The sequence below is a fragment of the Varanus komodoensis genome, unplaced genomic scaffold (genome assembly GCF_004798865.1).
Source record: "Varanus komodoensis strain SLA01 unplaced genomic scaffold, ASM479886v1 scaffold46_3, whole genome shotgun sequence".
Taxonomy (NCBI): domain Eukaryota; kingdom Metazoa; phylum Chordata; class Lepidosauria; order Squamata; family Varanidae; genus Varanus; species Varanus komodoensis.
Window position 1 is genome coordinate 4,800,025 of NW_025336044.1, and position 17,274 is coordinate 4,817,298.

The window sequence follows — 17,274 nt, forward strand, 5'->3', positions numbered from 1 at the left end:
GCATGGCTACAGGCCAATATAGCTTTGTAAGGACAACTTTTCATTATGATATGTATGATGTGAGATCCATGTATTTTCTGTTTTCCAAGTAAAGGATGGATTTCAGAATGTTGCCGATGGGAATGTTGCCTTCTAGGGCATTGAGTTGCGGTAGACAGAATAGCTCCTTGGGGCCGAGGTTACTACTTTTGCCGCATATTTGCTACCTTAGTCAGCTGCTGAGGGACATCATGTGCTGAGTCACAGCTTAATGCCTTGTGAGTGATAGGAGGAGATGTTGAAGCAACTGGTTTGTGTTGAAAGTTTAGTCAAGCATGTTCTGACCAGGACAGCCCTGGAGAATGGAAATTCCTCAGTCTGCTCACAGCATCACTTTCCACAGGTTTTGAGCTGAAAAAGCGATGTTTGAATTGTTCCTGCATTTCAAACCGACTCTTAGCAAAGTCCCTTCATTTCCCTGGCTCGTGTCTCTTCTCCTTGCCACTGAAGCCAAATGATTCCTGAACTGCAGCATGGGACGAAAGAGGACAAACAGAAAAGCAGACAGAGACAGGGACAAGGTTTCTGCCACAAAGAGATGACCTTCGGAATTTTTGTCACTATACTAGAGCTAAGAAGGCAGATGCAACAGGCAGTATTTGACCTCACTGAGGTTCTCCTCCTCAAACCTTGATTTACCTCCTTCACAGTCCTGAACATCTTCCTGTTGGGAACCTGTTGGATACTTCGTTATATGCTGGTTCATCAAGCTAATTGCAGATTTAGCGAAGAGACTTGCTCACCCCTGGATCTATTAGAATCCACACTAAGAGGGTATTTAACAAAAGTAAAAAAAAGTTTACTTAAAAACAATCCGTATTTCGCTTGCATGAAGGAGAGGGGTTGGTATTTTCATGCAGGATATCTTGCTTAATTGCTAGCTGGTTAGCTTAAAGAGGAAAACCGCATGGGACAGAGAGAGAGAGAGAGAGAGAGAGCAAGAGGGCAAGTAGTCATGTGACCTTTTGCCTCTCCAGGTGAGGTGGGAGGACTGAATGGACAGGAAGGACATAGTTCAAACAGAGAGGTCAGTAGCATTTTGTCTATGGCATTAACCCCTTCCCTCCCACTGTGGTTAGTGGACTGAACCATGCAATGTTGATGCAGGCAATGTTGCATATCCCTAACGATTCCCCCTCCCAGAGGAGAAACGCTGATTTCCAGCTGGAAAAAAACCACATTTTTAAAAGAGTGCACCTAAAATTTGCACTCGCTCTGCATGGGTTAGAACATAGACATGTGAATTTGGGGGAATTGCACAAGTGCACACTTTCAGAAGTGTGAATACAAGGTTGAGAAGTAGCAACATCTCCTGAGAACTGCACTACACCTTGTTTGCATATTCTCACACATCCCTATTTCTGATCATCTTCTCCCAATAATTTAAGGCAGCAGTTGCAATAACCTCCTTGATATTAATTCCAGTAATCTGCAGAAGCTCCGTGAGGGGCACTGAGATGCTGGTTATTCATCTCAGAGGCAGAAGCTGCATCACATGTGCCTCCTTGATACACTTAGAGCTGCCCGTCCATCAAAATTAGCGTGCTGCAAGAGCAGGATCGGGGCCTTACAGGGCCACCCTGGTGCACGTGCAAAGCTTGACCGAATCACATCTGCTGCAGTCTAGCAGGGTTGGAAGCAATGCGTGAATTTGGCCTTTAATCCAATTAGCACAGCTGTATAATGAGAATTTCAAGTTTGCTTCGAGCTTATGAGATGATGGAACATGCTGCTATTTATGGCAACACTGGATGACTAAGGCACCTTAAAAAGGCAAAGAGATTGTCCATACTGGAAGAAGGGAAAGGGAAAAGACAGCTAGTTCTTAATTAGGGATTTCTTCTTTTCGTTCCTTTAAAATTATACTCAGAGGAATGTTGGCTGCGGATGCTGCACGCTTTCTAGAGAGATCGCAGAAGTGCTTGTCCACGCCTGTTTGGCTTTCAGGAGCTTTTCTAGCAAAGCCTCTTTTTTAAATTAAGCATTTCATTAATGGCTCCCCCTTTCAAGACAGCCACCCTCCACCCTCACTTCAGGGCTGGGATTAGAACCTAGAAGCCAAGCTGAAGCATTAAGTCATGTCTCTATCTACACTGAGTTATTTGCCAGAGGCTTACCCTGTCGAGGTACACGTAACTTTTGTCAATTTAATTGCTTTTCAAAACTTTTCCTTAAAAAAATGGTAGCAAGCCATCCAGTGGCTGGAAATAATCTATATATTACTGAAAAAAAATGTAGCAGTGTCAGAGCATCATAAAATTCTACATGATTGGCCTCGAGATGAATGCTTTTCTTTTCCTCTGGTGGATTGCTCTGGTTCATCCAGTCTGCAAAAAGAGTTTCGAGGAAGCGTAAGCGTTGGAATCCACCAAGTTCAGGGGGCTTGTTGGCGAGTGGGTAAGCCAACCCTCGCGCGCGCAGCTTACCAGCTGTTGCCTGCTTTGCTGGGTTGGGCCAAGGGCCACCTAGTCAAGCTCTGCGTTTCTACTAATGGCCAGCCGGGTGCCCCTGGAGACGGGGGGCTATGACCACCCCGTCTCTAGTCACCAACCTCTGCCTCCAGAAGCGCACTGCTCCTGCCTAGGAGGCTCTGTTTGCTGTCTGGGTGACTAGCCATCAATGGACCCTATCCCCATGAACTTCTCTAGTCTACTCTAAGCGGCTGTTGCCACCTCTTGTGGCAGTGAGTTCCATAAGTTAACAATACACGGTATGAAGAAGTACAGATGAGCGGGAATAGCCTGGGGAGCCGGTGCAGGTTTCATTAGCTCTTCTGCTGCAACTTGCTTGCGTAGAAGTCTCTGCAGGTCTGACAGCAGCGCTGGTACCATCTCATGTCTTGGCAGAGGTTTTTCTCGCGGATCACCCGGCAGTACACTGTCCATTGGTCGCCGGTGCACTTGTAGGTCAGAGCGGCTTCGAGTGCATATTGAGGAGGAAGAGGAGGAGGGGGGCAAGTATATTGGAAAAGAAGTTAGGCATGCTTTGCTGGGAGCCCTGGGAGCCTAGCACGCTTCCAAGTACTTGCATGGTTGCCACAAAGAGGAAGGCCAGGATCATTCGGGATCTGGATCACTCCAGAACACAGGGCCTGGAATAACAGGCTCAAGTGGCAGGAAGCCAGGCTCCGGCTGGACATCGGGAGGCTCTCCCTGGCCAAGGGAGGGGGTGGGTCTCCCCCACTGGAGGCCGCTGAACACCCATCCGTTGCAGATGCTTTAACTGGGTGAGCCCCGCACTGAGCCGTGAGGTGGGCCGGATGGCATTGTAGGCCCCTGCATCCCTCCCATTCCATGAGACTGCAGGGAAAGCTGCATGGAGACCATCTGCAGCCAAGCTCCCTGCTTGACCCATGTGGGCGCAGCCAGGGGGGAGACTCTCCTTTGGCCTACGGGCAGAACTGCACTTTGGAGAAACTTTCTGGGGCAAAGGCAAAAGCGTTATGGCCGAATAACATCACGGTTTAGTTTGAAGAGCATAGTGACAGTAACAAAACCTTAGGAGAGGCAAAATGGGGAAGACTACCCAAAAGCCAGGTAAGTACAGGTGGGGAGGGGGAGGGGGCCTCCTGGGGGTCGCCAAAGCCCAGCTGATTCTCCCTCCCTGTACATGCACCGCTCCCCCCCCCCCCCCCATTAGGGAAAATCCCTCCAGCTGAATTAGAAAAAGCAAGCACCACTTGGGCACATTAAGTGCATCTGTCTGCTTAAACAGGTCCCTGGGCAAACCACGGCATCCTGCAAGAGGCCATGGAGGTGCAGTCTCTATTTTACTTCAAAGCAGTGGTGGAGGCTGGGGCCGCATTCTTAGATGAGGAGCGGCCGGGCGTGCTTTGGAGGAGTGGCCGCGTAGCCCCTTTCCTGGTGCAGTTTTGCCCATCGAAGCTGCTGCGTCCCCAAAGCCGCTCTTAGCTGTCCTGGGGGAGAAGAACCGGGGTCGACGTGGTCACGCCTACCTGGCCAGGTGTGGCAGGCAGGGGTGGGCAGCCGTCATGCCTCGGCATGCTCCATGCAGCCACAGACGGATTGCATGTGGCCCTCGGACTAACTTCAAAAGCCCTCTGAGATCAGTTCAGGCCGATGGCAAGATGGAGCTGCCCATTTCTGCTAGGCCACTGCGGGCCTTGGAAGGGGGTGGGGGGGAGAGTGGGGGGAGGGAGGGAGGGAGGGACAGGGGTAGCAGAAAGGAAATGTGTGTCCATTCAGTCGTGGCTCTGGCCTTGGCCACGGATGGCTTTGGCCTCAGCCAGCGCCAACATGCAGCCCCAGAAAGCTTCCCCTTGGGGGAAAGTGGCCCTCGGCAGGAGAGAGCTCGGCCACCCCTGCCCTGAAGCCATCGGCACACGCGGAGGCACCTGCTTGCATCTCAGGGGTGCCAAGGAAGAGGCCCCCGGCCCTCGGAGCCCAGCAAGGCCCTACTCACCGAGCCGTGGAGAGGTGATCGTGTTGACATTTATCTTCTCGTTGCAGGCCTCCTGGTGGCACTGGCGGTAGGCTGCCAGCTTGGAGAGGACCGGGCACTCGTTGCCGTGGCGACCCGTGACCTTGTGCATGCACTGTACCACCCGAGACTGAAGGCCTTTGCCACACGTGGAAGAACACTGGGGGAGAGAAGGCACCTGGTGAAGCAGGCTGGCAGGAGCCCGGGGGCAGGGAAGAAGACACGGCGCCCGGAACTGACCTGTGCAGACGCGTCCAACCCACACATCGCGTGTGTCTCGTGCGAAGCAGGGAGGGTCCCGTGCCCTGGCGAGGAGTTCTGGACAGCGAGGCCACGCAAAGGGCATTTGCTCATTCACATACCCTGCAGCTCATGCCAATTTCCCCCCATGCTTGCTGCAACATGTTCCCACAAGCGGGGCATCCATCAGTCTAACACATGGGTCCTCAACCTATGGCCCACGGGCCGGATCCAGCTTGCCATGCCCATTTATCCGGCCCGCCCCAGAGGTTTTGGACTCGCTCGGAGGCATTCTCAGAAACTGAGCAGAGAGAGAGCGCCAGCGCACGCCCAAATTGCAGTGGCTCAACTGCGCATGTGCCAGCTCCCCCCCCCCCATTGCACACATATACAGAGCAGGAATATGGAGCAGGAAACAAGAGAGGCGGATGGAAGAGAGAGACAACAAAGGTGAAGACGAAGAAACTAAAAAAGGATAGAAAGTAAAATACAACTTTTTAAATCTATTTTTAATTATGCGAGCCCAGGGGCAGCCAGCCATGTGGCCTTCTCCTCACAAGCAGGCCGCTGCCTCACCCTGCCTCGCCGTGCCTGCTGCCCACTTTCAACTGGCCCTGTCAAAAAAGTTTGAGGGCCCCTGGTCGAACGGAAGATGGGAAACGTAATCTTTCTCTTTTGTCTGGTCTTATAATGTCTCCTCCCTGTGTTGGATTGATCTTCCATGACTCAAGTGAGCTTAAGGAAAATCCAGCTGAATTTTGGGGACCCCCCCCCCACACACACAGTGGCCTTATTCAAGGCTCTTGATTCTGTGGAGCATTTTCAGGGGCTGTGCAAAAGAAAGGGTGGAAAGGTCCAGTTCCACCAGGCAGTTGCACACAGTTGTGTCCAACATTTCATGTTTTCCCGAGAACTGGAGAACGGCCTCTGCCACCTTCCCTGTAGACAAGTGCAAAACCTGTTACAAGGTGCTGCTTTCAGTCCACCTGCCGCCTTGTACTCCATAGTAAAACGCAGTTCTACAGGGTAACTTCCTGTAATTCGTTGCATTACAGATCCACAGCTAGTGGGGTTTGTTTCTGTTCAAACCGTGTGCGTCTGCATCCCATCCTTGCTGTGTTTCAACTCTCCAAATTCTCTACACTCCATTTTCTGATTTGCAGGCTGGAAGCCTGACATTATGGAATGTAACCATATCTTCACACTTGGGACAAGATGCATATAAATCTTTCTGGGTGGTCCTTTCAGCACAAGCAGAGAGACTCAGTGCCCAACAATGCTCAACCTTCTCGTAACAATTTCCAGTTTCAAAAGGGCTCAAGAAGCGTTAACACGCTTTCACACAACTGTGCCATGAAATGTGCACAAATGAAAGAAAATCCAGTTTGCCACCGCCCATTTATGCCTGACACCAGAAAAATATGGCAAATGTAGGATCTGAACTCCCTTGTTTTATAGCTACTACTGCTGGCAACACTTTGCCATGCTTACAGATAAGATTTAAAGGTACTGGATGTTTGTTTGCTCAGATAATGACAGGCAGTATAGAAATACAATACGCTAAGTATTTAGCACCTCTGCACTGTGGAGGCTTACCTGCCTCTCTGTGTGCCAATGCACTGGAGAGTCTCCAACTGTTAACCAACAAAGAGGGCAAAGCATTGAATTTCCTTTTTTTCCACAACTTCTGCCAGCTCCGCTTCTTAACTCACAAAGAACCGCCAAGCATTGTTTTTGCCTTGCCTTGCCTTGCCTTGCCTTGCCTAGAGCCTGCTCTGATTGCTTCTCCTAGGAAACTATGCTATGCAGTCAGTGCTTCCAATGCCAGGAAGACAGACTGGAGGCAAAATCCTATGCAAGTTTAGACAGAGAAGAGGACCACAATTCCTGGCATGACCCAGCCAGCCATGCAGGGACTTGCAGGATTTTTCTTTTTAAACCAGCATAGGATTGCAACTTTAACATCTATCTCGAACTATTCAGGTTTGGCAGCTAGAGGAACACCTGAATTTTTTTTGGGGGGGGTGTCCATTTTTTAGGAGGTAAGAGCAGATACAGAAATGTGTATAAATAGAGGATTTCCGCACCCACAACACCATACTTTGGAATAAGGGTGCTAAAAGAAACTGTGAAATCCAAATGTGGCTAATGCTGCATTTCACACCCGAGACGTTCATCCTGCCACGCATTCAGCGGGAAGCAAGTTGTGCTTTTTTCTGTAGAAGATGATCTTGCTGTCCTTGCCTAGGCACGCTGCACATCACATGCTCAGACCATCCTGGGATGTCCCTTGAGCCTGCAGGTCTGGGGGCGCATGCTTAAACGCTCCCCGTGTGCAGAAAGCGAAAACGCTGGCATGCCACTCCTGCGTCTCTCCCTCTTCTCACCGCATGGCCCTATCACTTCCTCTGCCCACACGCTTGCCCATAGCAGCATTAGTTTCTCGTTAGTGTAACAGTGATGGCTCTCAAATTCAGAGTTTATAAAAGTGACAGACACTACTTTAGCACCACTGTCCGCGTGATGAAGATCCTTAAAGACAAGTCAAGTAAGACAGAATATATTTAAAATGCAGCACTGTCTAATAGAATCCTGTTTTATTTTTATATTTTTGTATCTCCTAAAATTCAGGATTTATTCGAGTGTGCGAGAATGAATTGCAAGCACAGTGCACTGCATTTCCAGGGCGAAGCACAAGGCCAAAAGTGCTCGGCACACGCACTCCAGTGTTCAGCAGTACGTGATACACATTTCCATGAACTTTGGGTCAAACCGCCAGTTTTAGCATCATGAAACCAGAACCGCTGGAATGAGAGCTTTGCTTTTAGTTGATAAGATCTAATTAGCCCACAGCACATTTTAAGTTCACATTTTTTCACAGCCAACAAAAAAAGAGGGGTGGGGAGGAAAGAAGCGAGAACTAAAAACAAACACCAAGCCAAATGAGAACATATCTAGTCTTGTTAAAAACCATATTTCATGTGGAGTTTTCATGTCAAGCAGATGATTTGTTTAATTCCATTCAGAAGAAAAAAATGCCTTCTCAATTCAAGGAGCCTGGCTCAATGTTAGGAAAAATATATTACAGCAAAAAATGTTCTTTTGGCTGATTTAAAGGTACCACAGAATGCTTGCAAAGGAGCACCTATCAAGCTTTTCCAACTGCCCCCGAGCTGTACTTTAAGTCCACGTGATACCGGGGACCAGCATTTCAGGTGCACCTGTGCATGCAACTCAACATGACTTCACCCCTTTCAAAGAGCACAGAGTTCAAGAATAGCATAGTAGAGCTGGAAGGGGCCAGAAGGCCATCGGGTCCAACCACCTGCTGTTGCAGGATACCAAGTCACTCCATCCCACTCAGGTGGCTGTCCTGATGCTTTCAATGTCTCCAGCAAGGGAGGGCCCAGAACTTTCCCAGGTAATAGGCTCCATTGTCATACTGCCCTGACCATGAGGAAATTCTTCCTGGTGTCCAGTCTAAATCTGGTTTCTTTTAACTTAAGTCCAGTATTGCATGTCCTTCCTCTATGGGACAGCCTTTGAGGTACTTGTAGAGTGCTATTTTGTCACCCCTCAGCCTTCCCAGTTCTCTCAGTCTTTCCTCACATGGCTCTCCCTCCATCCTCAAATCATATCTGTTGCCCTCCTCTGCACCCTTTCTAGCTTTCCTGCATCTTTTTAAAAATGTAGGTGCCCCAAACTGGACACAGGACTCCAGGTGAGGTTGGATTAGTGCTGAATATAGGAGAACTAGAACTTCACGTGTTTGGAAGCAATACTTCTGTTAATGCAGCCCAAAATAGTATTTGCCCCTTTTGCAGCTGCATCACATTGTTGGCTCCTATTTAGCTTGTGATCTACAATAACCCTCAGTACCCTCTTGTCTATTGGTGCTTGCTGAAATATATGGGATGAATTGGCTTTTGTCCACCTGTACTTTCACATCCCACTGCATCCCCTTGAATCCTTCCACCTGAGGTTTTTTTAACCAAAACTTTTCTGTTTCCTTGTTTGTACATGTCTTTGTAAAATAGGGGTGGCCCTAGGAGACAGGTCCTTTAAAATCATTCTCTCTCTCTCTCTCTCTCTCTCTCTCTCACACACACACACACACGCGCGCGCATGCGCACGCGCGCGCGCGCGCGCGAGAGAGAGAGAGAGAGAGAGAGAGAGACTTTAGAGCATATGCAAATTGCCATATGCAAAACGTGTGCATTTTCCCTCTGTTGGTCTGAACCAACAGATTGCCTCAATTCCTAGCACTGCCCCTGCTACAAAAAATACTGTAATGAATAATTACAATAACAATTCTGCAAATTCTGAAAGTGCTTTAAACGCATACTACGCAAAGTGAAATGACAAGTGAATTGAAAACATTTGATCCTAGCTAGCATTTGAAATTTGCAGAGAGGTCCTGTGGACTGGATGGGTATTTCCAGTATTGACTGGAAGGTGCCAAGCAACCTTCTTATCTATGGTTCGGGCATGTTCAAGCCAAATTTCACAATGAACAGGTTGCTTACCTGTAACGGGGTCTTTGAATGAACACCTGAGCCTTCAGACCTACAGGTGCTCTATGATGTATGGAACGTGTGATGCACAGAGACCACCAAGACCTATCTTAAGAACCTGATCGGCAGGAAAGCAGGCTGTGTATACTTTTTCTCCCAGATGAAATCAGTGGAACTTCAGGAGTAGTAGTAATATGATTAGTATTGTTTGCATTACAACCAACATCTACATCCAGATGGTCTTCCTCTAACAGGAAACCCAAGGCAGCTTACATGATACACCTCCATTCCTCTCTATCCTCACAACAACAACCCTGTGAGGTAGGTTAGGCTGAGTCAGTGACAGCCCCGAAGTCATCCGGTGAAGTTTGTGGCTGAGTGGAGTCCAGAACCCAGGTCACTTGGTCAAGGTCCAAACCTCGACTCCACTGAAAAGTTGCAGAAAAGTTGCAGAAAAGCTTCAGCTGACTAGCAGGGCCTTTCTTTTCAAAATAATGTACAAAGCAGCCCCTATTCTCAGTCATAATGGCCCAGAAATGGCTAACCTCAATTCCTATCATGCACCCATGAAACCAGTCTGCAAAAAGCCACGTTGGAGATTAGAACTTGACATCACAAAATTACTGGTACTCTGTGGGCAAGGCATTGGCAAAAAGTGGCTCATTTGGCGAATGGGGCGGCATAAAAATGTTTTAATAAAATAAAATAAAATAAAATAAAATAAAATAAACCAGCCCCCTCCGGTCCCCTGAGGGAACCTCCATTCCTGTTGGATGCCTGCAGGCTGCATTTGAACATTCAGCTGCTTTTTCAAATCAATACAGGACTCGCCAGGCCTGCAATTCCCCGATCCACCTTCCCCACCCCTTTGCAGGTCATCCCCTTTCCCCCTCAACAGTGCCTCAATGTTCAAACTGAAGATGCCAGAGGCGGAAACTGGGTGGCTGTCGCGTGTTGAAGGCGATAGTGAGTTTGGGGCACTGGTGAAATTTTAACAGGAGATCCTTATTTCAGACTCTTGTCCTCTGTTGACATAAGACAAGCTCAATTACGGCTCGCATACTAACAGAAATACGGCTTCTACCATCGTTCACCCTGCACACCTTGGCTTTTGTTTGTGTCTCCCTTTCTTGCCCTTCGCTTTACGGAATACAGCTCGTGCTGATCTAGCCAAAATAATTCAATTGCAATTAGCAGCCTCTCATTATTTCGTCTGTGATGGACGACAGCTGATCCCGAACGCAAAACATCTCAAGGGACAGCACAAAAGCAGGTTATTCTAACAGGAAGCAAGACTTTCTCCAGGTTGAACATGTCCTGCTGGGTACCTGTTGGCAGGATTGTGGAGGCTGAGACAAGATGCGGAAGCAAACTGGCACCCCTTCATCCCAGGGGAGGGCAGGTGGCTGGAGGCAATTTTTCAAATGTGCTTTATCATGAAAGGCAGCTTGGCAGCTGCAAGCACTGGCTGAATGCGCCGTTTCTGCCAAGTTCTTGCTGATACTTCAAAATAAGCTGCAGTCGGAGATGGGTCCCCCGGGTGTCCGGCTGGAAGGCTTCGCCAGTCAAGGGCACGGCATGGCAAGCACCAATCGATACTGGAGGGGGGGCATTTGGGCCTTCTGCCAGATTCCCAGGCCTGCCATCCAGCAAGGAGAAAGAGGTAGGGGTCATGCAAATTGCTTACCATGGGCCAGCCTTAATTAAGTAATTAATTTATCTCCTATGTAAATTAGCACATTTGCACCTTGATACTGTCCCTCCAAGCCTGTTTCTGCTCCCACCTTTCCATTTTCTAGAATTTTTTCCAGTTTTCCCAAAATAGCATCAAATCACTGATGTTTCAAGGGGCATTGCTCAGAGGCAGAGTTACCAGCCTGAAAGTCCTTGATACCAATTCCACTCTTCCCACAAGCTCCTTAAACTGGGCTTTCAAGTGACCCTATCTTTCAGCTTTCGCATCCACCTGTGATACTACTTTTGTTTGGAAGATCTCAATGCCACCTTTTCTTTCATTGTCTGCCTTCTTAACATATGGAATGATTCATAAATTCATAGAATAGTAGAGTTGGAAGGGGCCGAGTAGGGCATCAGGTCCAACTCCTGCTGGTGTAGGATGCAAGTCATATCATCCTGCTTGGATGACTGTCCAGTTTCACCTTGAATGTCTCTAGAATGAGAGAGCCCACAACCTCTCTTGGCAATTGGTTCCGCTGTTGTATTGCTCTCATAGTTAAGAAGTTTTTCCAGGTGTCTAGTCAAATCTGGTGTGCTGCAGTTTCAGTCTGTTGGTCTGTGTCCTATACTTGGGGATGAGTGAGAGAAGGTCTTTTCCTTGCTCTCTGTGACAGCCTTTGAGGTACTTGCAGAGTGCTATCAGATCCCCTCAGAGCCTTCTCTTCTCAAAGCTCAACATGCCCAGCCGTCAGTCTCCCATCAAAGGGCTTGGATTCCAGACCCTGGATCATCTTTGAATGATCTGAAGGGTTCTTCGTGTGAACCCTTCCTAGTTTTTCTGCACCAAATTGCTGGTTCATAAATAGCTTGTTGTCCACAACAACTCCAAGGTCTTTTTAGTTTTTAAGAGCTGTTGAGCCAAGTATTTCCCTTCTTATATCAATGCATTTGGTTTTTTTTTTACCTAGGAAGAGAACTTGACATTGTCCCTGTTGAATTTCATTCTGTTGCTTTCAGCCCAGCATTCCAGCTTGTCTAGGTCAGCCTGGATCTTCTTTTTGTCTTCCAGGGTATTAGCTATTCTGCTTCTGCTTCTTCTTCTTCTTCTTCTGGTCATCTGCAGATTTAATTATCATTCCCTGGACTTCCTCATCTAGATCATTAATAAAGATATTGAAGAGCACTGGTCCCAGGCCTGAGCCTTCTGGCACTCCACTCATCAGCTCTCTCCAGCTTGAGACGGTGCCGTTGATGAGCATTCTTTGTGACCAATTTTGTAGCCAGTTGTAGATCCACCTAATAGCAGCTCTGTCAAGCCCACAGACTTTTTGCTAGTCTTCTCATCAAGTTGCTGTGTGGCACTTTGTGGAAAGCTTAGCTGAAGTGAATTGTGTAAATTGTGTCCACAGCATTTCTGCTGTCCATTTGGGAGGCTACCCCATCAAAGAGTGAGATCAGGTTAGGGTGCGGTTAGGTGATGATAATGTTGACTTGCACCGCAGGGGGACTCTCAGGGGTGCCTTCTGTTGAGCCTGGAAAGGGCCAGGCAAATGCTGAATTCTTGGGGTGCCTTCCCAGGCTTGTTTACGCAGGAAAGGGGCCACCAACTCCCAGCCTGGCTGTCGCCCTTCCACTGCCTAAAAAAGCCCAGAAATGTAACTTAGTGTTGGGCAGACACCCAGCAGTGTCCAAGTGCCTTTCAACCCCAATCTAACACTGGGGCTGTGTCTGTAGGGTTGTGTGACTCTCCCCTGGGGAAATCCTGCCCACATCCTTCCTTTTCAAATGATGCAGATTCAGAAGTCAAAGTTGAAGCTGCATCCTAATGAGAAGAAAGCAAGAAGCTGACACGGCAGAATGCAATTAATTTATTTTGCCTTTGCATGCCACCCTGTTTAAACCAGCTGAGTTGCCATTTTTCCCTTTGCAGGGAATTCCGTGTTTCTGCCCATGGTGCGGGCAGCTCATCGCCAAAAGAATTCTTAGCATTCTTATTGCAGTGCCATTCCCAGGATCCCTTGAGGGAAGCCATGACTGTCAACTGGGATTAAAGAGGAAGAGGTTTGTAGTGTAGGCTTACGTTTGGGATGGGCATTCCCATTTCACACAAGGTGTGGCCTTGTCCAGGAACTAACTGCTTTAGCTCGGCTGAATTTTTGGAGCGGTAGTGCAGAGCCTCAGGCTGAGGGAGGGTCCCAGTCAGACTCTCTGGGGCTCCCCAGCGGGCCACTCCTCCTTCCCCTTTCCCCAAACCAGCAGTGAACTGGCAGTTCCCCGCCTTTTGGGGAGTCATGCCAAGATCAAAGTCACACTCTTCAGACTCAGTGTCAGTAAAGGCATTTAGCCCTTTCTCTTTTCTGCCCTACCTCTTGTGCTTTTCACACACAGCCACTGGAAAGCAGCTCCGGGAGCTTTTCCGAAATGCAGTGAGGGCCTTAGAGGTTCACCGCCCTTGTGCCAGTTCCATCATTGTTCTTGCACCTTCCAGAGAAGGTCCAGGAGCCCTTTCCTGTCTCGCTCTGGCCAGGTATCGTGTCCTAAGAGGCCCACCTAATGGAAGAATTGCAGTCCTTTCTTTCAGATTCATCTCTAGCCATTGTCCTTCTAACTGTGGACCATGAAAAGGTATGGCACGGAACTCACTCCGATACCCTGTTTTAGTAAGTCAAGAACTTCAGCACCGAGCTAGAGTCCATGCTATTGCACAAATATTGGGGTGACTGGGGTGTGCGCCACAGGCCTGTGGATACCCTCTCCACCATCGATCAGTGAATTGCTATCATACGAAGGCCACTGTTGCCTCAAGAAGGGCACATAAAATGCTGCCTAGCTATTCCAGTCCTCTGGTTGCCATCCATATTCCTTTTCCGAAATCTGCTTTATGATCATTTGCAGGGATCAGCCTGGGGACTATTGAAATTATTTCATGTGCTGCACTCTAAAAATGTGACTCTATGGTCAATTCATATTCTGAAGAGGAGGGTGGGGGCATTTTTTTTGGTAAGTCTCAAAAAATGTTATTTCACCTGTTAATACACAGAGGCTGTTTATATTGGCTGGCCTTCTTGGTTCTATGTTCCAGTTTATGAATAATATAATGTTCAATACTCCAAACATTTGGTGATAGAAATTCTTGGCGTGACCTAAATATAGGCTTCGTAGAGAGCGAGAGAAAGTGAGAGAAGCAAAGCTCTCTCTCCCTAATTCAAGATCACTTATGTTGGCTACCTGAAGGCACTGCGATTCTGCTCCCCATGGATCAGAATTTTGACCCCACTTGGACTTTTGGGTTGACCAGATTTCGATCAGTAACAAGAAGTCTCTGCTATAGGCCTTGGAAAACAAAGTGAAGCTACCAGATCTCAGTGTTTGTGTTGCGTCTGTGTCTTGTCTTTCTTTTCTTTAAAGAAGGCCATTTACCTGTGCAGCCTTGCGAGGATAAGCCATCAATCAAGTCTGAGGACAATAAGCCTCTGAAGTGTCTTTTCCTCATGCACCAGTGGGAGCCGAGGATGCAAAGGCACTTCAAAAGGCCTGAGACACCACTGAGGCGCCCATCCAGCCACACAGCGGACGGACATCAACGGGGTCCTTCTCCTCGAGGAATCCGGGGTGATGCAGTGCTGAGAGCAAGGCTTACCTTGGACCAGTCGCCTGTCTTCCACTCATAGCAGCCCGTGTGATCCTCACAGTCTTCCTCGTCCTTCGGCCTGGTGGCGGCATCACACTTCCCCTGGGAGTTGGTGCACGTGACCGTTCTTTTCTGCTTTCCCCGCCCGCAGTCGGAGGAGCACTGCAAAGCAACAGGCATGAGAATTGGTCGCTGAGTACAAGTTGGAAGAAAGCAGAACAAAAATCGATCGCTGCCAACAAGTTTGGAATTTTTGAAGAGGTTTCAGCTGCAAGGAGTTCTACTTTTTCCAAATGTTTCTTGCAAGATTCTCCACAGATTTTCAACTGGAAAAATAGAAGGTGACAGAAGGAGGGCTCTGGAGTTTGTACGATGCTGCTAAATTGAAAGTAAGTTAGGCTTAGCGGGCAGGAAGTATCATGGCATGGCTGTCTACGAGTTCCTTTTGGGAGGCGAAGGAGGGCCCTTTCCAGTACAGTTACTGCACCTTCATTTTGAATATGCACCAGAAGACGCATATTCAATGCATATTTATTGCATCAGAGCTGACCCTAAATTGCTTTTCTAGGATATGATGCCATAAGACAAACTGAAATAACAGTGCATTTCAGATTAATTTAAAATACTGTGCTGTGAACTTATTATGAACGGAAATGAATAAAAACTCTGTTTTTAAGGCTGATGGTAAGTCTATCCTCTTGTTGGGGATCAGGGAACATGCTCTCTTCGCCCTGTCTGCTAAGAGTTCTTGCAAGAGAGGCGATCTTGACAAATGTGTCTCACATCTCCCATTATAAGACCCCATAAAATAGAGGCAGGGACACAATATGACCCTGTAGGGGCTGCAGCCATAGATTCTGAGAACGGCTCCAGTCCTTGATCTCCCCACCTCTGCAACAGCCTTCCTTCCTATTTTGCAGTGCTCGGCTTTTGAAGCCAAAAGCCTGGGTCATTCCAATTCCTTGATATTTTTATGGAATAATGAGAAGTGGCTGCAAGAATTGTGGCTCACTGATTCTCTTAAGGGCATGCATGATACGTGTTTATGTGCTGGTATGTAAACAGACATGAAAGAGAGAGAGAGAGTCAGTAGTGCAACACAATACTGGAGTGCAGGTTGGCAGTTGTGCATGACCAGGCTGTGGGATGCTCTGGGTCACGGCATCCACAGTGCACCCCTTCACCTGAATAAGATGTGAAAACCGAGGATTCATGCCAGCATTTTCCTGCATATTCTGTACAAGGTAAGTATTGCAGCACAGACCGTGCAACAGGCCCTTTGCTAATCCTCTGGGCCTTGGCAAATGCCCAAGCACGTCACCGTCCTGTGCAGGCTCTGGTACCTTCTGAGAAGTTGCAAGGGGTTGTGCAGCCACGCGCAAGCGGAAAGTTGCAGGAAACCCAGCCAGCTGTTTAAAGTCTTATGCAATCTAGGATGTGAGTTCCTAGCATTCTTCTAGACTGCATCAGCTGGACTGATGTATTTGCTTCACTGACTCGTCTAGCCAGCTTGATGAGCCACAGCCTGTGTTCATCTCTTCCAGCACTGCTATTCCAGTCGGCAGAGGCTCCCAGAGGTTCCAGGCCAAGGACTTAGCCCTGCTACGTGAGATCCGTTCATTGGGAGGTGCCAAGAATTGGACCCGGGCTGTCAGAATGCAGGGAGTCATGCCCTTCAGCAAAACCATGACCCTTCCTCGTAAACCAAAGCAGAAATGGAAAGGCTCTGGGAAGCCGAAAACAGCACTCATAAAGGATATAACATTAATCCAATTCGTGTCAGTTCAGTAACTGATCCACTTATATTTTTCTATAATGGGTTTCTGTTCATAGCAGCCTTTCCCAACTTGATGCTTTGGACTTTGGCTCCCATCAGCCCCAGCTAGGAAGGCCAATGATCAGGAATGCTGGATGTTGTAGTCCAAAACTTCTGGAGAGAACTGGGTTGGGGAAAGCTAATTTATGGAAATTAAAAGTCGGTAGTGCAATGTAACATCTAAAAAATGTACTGTTTCCCATTAAAATATTAATTTACTACTTTTCTCCATAGTGAATCTTAGTCATTGATTTAAGCTTTAAGAAGGCAATATTTTGACCAGGAACCAGATTACATATTATACTTTATTCAATTTCTTTTCCTTCGGCAGCCAGAAAAAGACAAAATAATTCATGGGAAAATGTCACAATTATGCTATTTCTATTGGCAATGCTGAAATTCTTTAAAAGAGTGCATTAAGTTTCAATCAAGTAAATGTCATGGTGTAAAACATATTAGAAATGGGAAATAAAGTAATCTTCTTCCCAGCAAAAATATAAAAGTAGGTCAATTAACAACACAAGTCATCTAAGATTTTTTTTCCCTTAAATCGTGGGAGAGTTCAATCATACAGCATGGATATCTCCCATTTGCACATTTTAGCTCACATAGGATGCCTTTCTGGGGCACAAAATCAACTTGGGCTGACTCTACAGTTCCCAGTGAATTTGCCCTTTCCTGGGCCCTGGAACTGGATTTGAGGGGCTTCTTTTTGTTGTTTTGCACAGTGATTCTCAATTCATTTGGAAAAACTACAACTTTCAACACTTGTCCGCTCGACTGTTCTTTTTCAAAAGAGAGGTTCAGTAGTCGTGAATCAGGTGAGGGGGGAGAGGGCGATGCACAGCAGCCTCCATTCTGGGCCTTTTCTCGTTTCTTCTTTCCATGCCAACTGGCCTCTTCCCACCACCAAGCCT

The 17,274-nt window shown here is 47.7% G+C and overlaps 1 protein-coding gene across 1 annotated transcript in view; it reads right to left on the bottom strand.

Annotated features, from left to right (window-relative positions):
• Positions 1 to 2,803: 2,803 nt before the first annotated feature.
• The window catches only part of ADAMTS17 (ADAM metallopeptidase with thrombospondin type 1 motif 17), a 187,330-nt gene continuing 172,859 nt past the window's right edge, over positions 2,804 to 17,274 (bottom strand). Inside the window, exons 20-22 of the mRNA XM_044444944.1 lie at positions 14,551 to 14,703; positions 4,462 to 4,639; positions 2,804 to 2,955 (exon numbers count right to left, since the gene is read on the bottom strand). Of these exons, the coding sequence (XP_044300879.1) occupies positions 2,804 to 2,955; positions 4,462 to 4,639; positions 14,551 to 14,703 (483 nt within the window). The remainder of the gene's footprint in view (positions 2,956 to 4,461; positions 4,640 to 14,550; positions 14,704 to 17,274) is intronic.